This window comes from Malania oleifera, chromosome 1, assembly GCF_029873635.1.
Source record: "Malania oleifera isolate guangnan ecotype guangnan chromosome 1, ASM2987363v1, whole genome shotgun sequence".
Lineage (NCBI taxonomy): Eukaryota > Viridiplantae > Streptophyta > Magnoliopsida > Santalales > Ximeniaceae > Malania > Malania oleifera.
The window spans coordinates 2,392,113-2,398,764 of NC_080417.1; the positions used below are offsets into that span (position 1 = coordinate 2,392,113).

At 35.7% G+C, this 6,652-nt stretch overlaps 1 protein-coding gene across 1 annotated transcript; it reads right to left on the reverse strand.

Annotated features, from left to right (window-relative positions):
- Window positions 1-1,937: 1,937 nt before the first annotated feature.
- On the reverse strand, window positions 1,938-3,359 carry LOC131163722 (putative UDP-rhamnose:rhamnosyltransferase 1). The gene has a single exon (XM_058120428.1). The coding sequence runs from the start codon at window positions 3,357-3,359 to the stop codon at window positions 1,938-1,940; it is 1,422 nt and encodes a 473-aa protein (XP_057976411.1).
- Between the last annotated feature and the right edge of the window lie 3,293 nt (window positions 3,360-6,652).

A 6,652-nucleotide genomic window follows, 5' to 3' on the forward strand; every position in this document is an offset into this window, starting at 1 on the left:
CTCAAGTATTATTACTAAGTCCGAACTCAACTCGTTAAAATATTTGAGTGGCTTAAAGTTGACTCGAGCTCAAGTAGAATCATATTGAGTCGAATTAGGAGATAGGTACACTTTGATTAGCTTGTAAATAAGCCTTACTCACTTACATCCATATAGATAACTGTTAAATATTTAAAATCAAACTATCACACTTTTCACCTTAAATAATTAGTGAAATGAAGTGGTCAATATTCGCAATATTTGCAATCAATATTGTTGTAACATTTAGCATAAAAATTTATCTTCTAAATTTTATTTTTGTTTTTGGCAGCCTCACACTAATCAACCTCATCGTAAATTATGTTAACACTTATAAACAATGTATTAATGAATTAATTAATTATGAACAAATTGAATGAAGATATATTATACCTCAAGAATTCTCCCTCCTTGGTGTGCACTTCTTGTTTTCCTAAAATCTCCTTGCTAGTGTATTAGTTTAAAAAACTAACACTAAACATATATTTATATCTAACTCAATCAATTATTATCAAAGGGTGTTTTTTTTTTTAACTTTATAATGTGTTAAAATATCAATGGCTAAATAGGAAAAAACTAATTAAACTATAAAAATAAAAATAAAATTATTGACAAATAAATAATTCACTAATTTTACAAACAAAGGTAAATAAACATGATTATACACAACGCATGTGTCTAATATATACTATTATAGTATTATTATAGCATTGTCGACGAAAGAGTAGGGTTGCAAACTAGTTGAATAAAGTCGAACTTTATTTTACTCAAACTTGTTCATTAAATTTTTAATCGAACTCAAGTTCAAGTCGTGAGCTTAGACCGAGTTTAATATACTGACTCAAATTTGTTTATTATGCAAATGAAAAAACTCGCGAGCTCTTAATAGTTAAACTATCGATCGAGATGTTTACAAATAGTTTGATTCTTTTAGAATCTCTCATTTTGAGAGGAGAGGTCTTATTAGGCAAAAAGGCAAAAAAAGACTTAGACTGATATTGCTTTGGAGTTTTTAAGTCCCACCAAGCTAGCCTATTGGTCTTAAACATTAAACTTATCACTAAATTAAAGTTATAAAGTTCAAGCTAAATAATCCTCACACAAATAGTCCATACTTTTAAGCCTCCATTATAATCTATCAAATTTAATTCAATCTTATTAAACTAACCCATAAAAGATATTAATTCAAACCTATTAAATGAGTCCAAACCGGGCATTTAATCGAACCACTCATGAGTTAGACAAACCCATAAATGATATTAATTTTCCACATGATTATAAATCAATTATCAAATAAGGTATAGTATCAATATATTATGTCATACTAATATACTACTAGATATCTCTTGTTTTGAGTTTTGAGACAACTATTTCTAACATTGGATTTGAATTTGAGTGGATTTGGACAAATCTGAATACAATTTTTCATTACATCTTATCCAAATCTAATAAAACTTCAAATCCAAAGTTTATCCAAACGTATGATTATTAAGTTTTTAAAAATTAAAAAATAAAAAATAAAAAATAAAAAATAAAAAATATACTCCACAAAACATATTTGCAATTTAATTACCTCTTACACACCCTTACACCCCACATGGATTGGTTCTTTCCCCACTTGCTCTTGTCCTATAATAAATCTCAAGAGAACATTATTAAAACATCTATGAAATATAATATCATTATTACATTACACCAAACTAATATACTATAAATATCTATTATCAATTTCTTATAATAATTAATATTATTAGTCAACACAATACCTATTTTTTAAAATTACCAAAACCCTAATTATTTTTTTTACTTTTGTCCTCCTACAGCAGTGCTCATTAACAAAAGTCCATTAAGTGAAAATTATTAAGAACTCAATAATTATTACACGCTCAAATTCTCTTTAAATTAAAATGAGTGAAAATTTAACTTAATGAGCTGCTAGAGCTACCTTCTTGAACTCTTCTAGGGTTTTGCAGACACTCAACAAATTCATCAATGTACCTATCATGCAGATCCTTGTCTCCAAATATCTTCCCCCACTCCATTGCTCTCTCTCTGTAAATTCTCCCCTCCTCCTCCACCATCACCAATCTGAGTGACTCGGCCACTGAGTCACTCCTAAGTGACCCGTCTTCTTCACCCCTTGGTACTTCTACTCCCACCTTCTTCTCCTCCAAAACCCTAGCATTGATCCCTTGGTCCCACAAGAATGGAAGCATCACCAGAGGGAGTCCCAGTTGCAGTCCCTCTATGATCGAGCTCCACCCGCAGTGAGTCAAGAAGCCCCCTACCGAGTCATGACTCAGTATCCTGAGTTGAGGTGCCCACCTCGTCCAAACGATTCCCCTCCCTCTGACTCGGTCCTCGAACCCCTCCGGCAGCTCCGCCCGCTGCCCCCTCAGAACCCAAAAGAAGGGCAGCCCGGACGACCCCAGCCCGAGCGCCAGCTCAGTCAGTTGCTCCTGACTCGGCGCCGCCTCGCTCCCCAGTGCAACGTACACGACAGACCCTTTCACCTGCTCGTCCAGCCAGTCGCCGATTTCGAGCCACGCGTCTTCCTCGTCTGTAGGGACCGACGGCGGCATGAGCCCCACAGGGATCACAGCTTTTCCGTTGATGTCTCCGAGCAGCTTCAGCCAATCGGCTTCGAGCTCCGTGCAGCTCCGTATGGCGAACACGTCGGAACCCATCACGGTGGAGGCGATGCGCAACTCGTCGGATACACCGGAGGCGTTTCCTACCGTTGACTGAAGAATCTGCTTGGCCTGGTAGGGCCGAAACGCTGCGTTGGAAGGGAAGGGGATCCAGTTGGGAGGGACGGTGAAGTGTTCGGGTTTTGTCCGGCTGGGGTGGCCGTCGAGGCAGGAGGTGACCGGACCCACGAAGGCGGCGAACCAGGAGGAGAAAATACTAAAGAAGACGCGAGAAATTCCGAGGTCGGCAGCGATTTGGGGGAGCCAGTGAGGGGCAAAGTCGTAAATGATCCAGTCCGGAGAAGAGGATTCAAGGAAACGGGCGAGGGGTTCGCGGAGGAGGTCGTGGGCTGATTTGAGGAGGTGGACTTGGTGGAGAGGGAGGTCCATGGTGGCCTCGGCGCCAGCGGGGAGGTCGGGGATACGGGGAAGGGGGAGGGGGACGAAGGTAATGAGGTGGGTGGTGGGGTTCTGGGGAGGTTTATTTGGGAGGCGTTGGATGTTTCGTGGGGTGGAGATGAAGGAGACGCGGTGGCCCTTTTGGGCGAGGAGTTTGGCGAGCTCCATGAAGGGGATGAGGTGGCCGAAGGCCAGCCATGGGAACATTGCTATGTGGAGTACTGCTTTGCCTGCTGCAACTGGTTCTGCCATGGATGATCTATCTATGGCTATTCCTAATTATAGTTTCTGCTCAATCGTAAAAAGAAGAAGATGGGAGAGAAGATAGCTGCTGGCTTGTTAGTTAACTAAGTTTATAGTGGGTTGGAAGGAAAGGGAAGGCCCCAGCGCATGATGGTAGTATGTACACGTCAACGCTGGAGCAAGCCCCTTCAACAATTCTACGACTTTCTAATTTTTGAAACTTTCATAAAGTTATAAAAAATTAAATAATATAAGAATATTTTAGGATAATTGTAGATAGCTATACGGATATGTTGAAATAGTTATTAGTAGTTATAGAAATAAATTTGATATAGTTATATGGGTATTTTAAAAAAATTGTGGATAATTAAAGAAGTATTTTAGAATAATTTTGGTTGTTATAGAAATGAATTTGACATTTTTTAAAGATGATATCAATTGGAGAATCTCCTTTATAATAGTGTGTGTGTCTATATATATATATATATATATATATTCTCTTATGATCTGGAACTCCGATCTCACAGACCCATCCAGGTGACCTTTTTTATATGATTGGATACTCTAATCTTGACAAGCCTTTCGAACCCACTTGAAGTGCACCAAATTGACGGGGAGAATGAAAATATTGCTGCCACCTCCCCTCCTCACCCATGCATTAATCATCCTTGACAATCAACCATACAAACTATAAGTGAGGAATCGAACCTAAAACTTTAAAGTCATTAAAGTCCAACTTCATTTTTACCACTTAGACAAATCTACCTGGATTGAAAACAAACATAATTTTTCACATGTTAGAAACTAGATGCACAAATACGAAAATAAACATTGTTTGCCACATGCATGTTAGAAAACAGATGCACAAATACGAATCTCTTTTTTCAAAAGAATTATAATGTCAAAGATTAAATAGTCTTGAAGTTTCTTTCTTTCAAAGAAGTTGCGGACAACAATGAAAGGGTGTGTAGACTAGTTGGACAGTCCATTTGCATGCACATGGGCAAGTTTCACATTTTGGTATAGCAGTTGGGCTAGGCTCTACCTATATGTATATACATACGATCATATATCATATGGTTCAGCTATAGTCTCTGATTGAGTGTGTGACCGAATAAAACTCCTCGATAATTGATTAAGAAAGGCTTCAATATAAGTGGCGCAAGCAAGTTAGATAGTCTTGTGTTTTGCATACCTAAGATTTTGATACATAATTGATAAAAGATTTTATTTGAAAATGCAAAAAGGGTTAGGTGTCCACAAAAAATGAAATTATGTTTATTTATTTAGCCTAGCCTTGTTTTCTGTTGCTTAAAACCTCATTATAACATGGTGATAAAATTCCTAAAGCCTATATATATAAACACACACAAATGCAATCCCCTCCCCCTCAATGTGTAAGCTCAATTTGAGGATAGAGGTTGTATCATTTCATGTGTCACGTAGGTAAAGGTGCAAAATATTGGTCATTTTTGTTTTATAAATTACTCAGCTACATACTTGATCAATTTGAAAGGGTATAACAAGTGTCCCAAAAATCGAGCAAGAATTCCTAAAAAGAACGACATTTCTTTTGACCTAATTTTGAATTTGTAGAAAAACAACATTTTAAGAGTAAGAAAAAAAATGAAAATAAAAAATTGCTCATGTTTGTGTGTGTATCAAGTAGTTGATATTTTGAAATTGCATCCACGCAGGTAACTACGTACTGTCTAAATAAAAAATTTCAACGTTCTTTTGAATTTATTATTATTATTTTTTTTTTTAAAAAAAGTTATTGTGATATAAGATTAAGTTGCACATATATTTAAAGAAATGGAGGTTGAGTGTAATGGACCAATGGTGGATCCAAAAATCACACTTAGGGAGAGCCAAGAGAGAGAGTATATATATATATATATTAAAAATTTTAAACTAAATTATTCATTATATCAACATTAACGAATAACTAAAAAAACAAGTTTCATTAGTTAGATGCATGAATAAATACATCCTACCAATATTATAGAAGAGTCAAAAATTACATACATATTGTAAGCATAATGTATGCAAATATACACATACATACATCTATATATATATATACATATATATATATATATATATATATATATATATATATATATATATATATATATATAGCTAAAAGATGGACTTTAAACCAATAATCTAACTTGAGTAATAATCCTATAATAGTGCTTAGCTTCCCTCTGTCTTAACACGTTATGCAGTTGGGTATGACCACATCTGATACCCATCAGGGTACTCACCTTACTCAGTAAGCCCTCAGGCGGAGAGTTTCTCTTCGCCTTAATTATTTATATTATTAACTCACACTGTTCCATTTCTCAATTTTATCATTCTTTATTTCTCAATTTCCATTCTTTCTTTCATTTTTCATTTTAGCTAATTTTATCATTCTTTCACTTTTCATTTCCACTTTACTTTCCAGCTTATGAGTATTCTCAGTATCAAATATCAACATCGCGTCTGTAACTCATGGCCACCCTGAGGATCTTTCTATACACGCCATGCTTCCCCCCATGGTCAAGGTTGTGCGGCCCGAAGGCTGGATCTAACCGCGGTTGGCCTACCCAGTTAGATCAAATATCATATCACATATCGCGTCTGTAGTACGACTGGCCAGCCTAATACCCTGATCCAGACTCAGGGGGCCCAACAACCCTACACAATGGCACAGTCAACTGTCACGCCACACGCTCCAAGAGTCTGTGTGGTTGCACTAACACCACTCGCAATGGTACCGTGCTAAATATCATAACCATCCAACAGGGTTTACCACCACATACGCAATCATTATGCGGTATTGGCAATTCATCAATTATATTCCAGTATATCTCAATTCAGTTCAATATAAATATTTTCATCATTTTTTGTGCACATTTCATCATCTCGTAATATCATATATCATATTTCATGTATTTTTCACATTTTCTCAAAATACTCATTTCTCATGCAAATAATTTCCACTCACAAATAAATACCACATTTCATTATTTTCCAATATCAATAATTCACAAAATCCCATTTTCCAAGCAAAACATTTCTACTCATATAATAATACCATATTACATTATTTTTCACTAATCAGATCAGTAATTCTCATTTCAATATTTTCTCAGAAATTACACATTATTATATTTTACACTCCAAAATATCACAATTTACAATTACTCAAATGCCACACAATTTATCTAATATTTATATCATAATAATTTTCAGAAAAAATATCATATGCTCAATTTCACATATTCATTCAAATAATAATTCTAAAAACATTG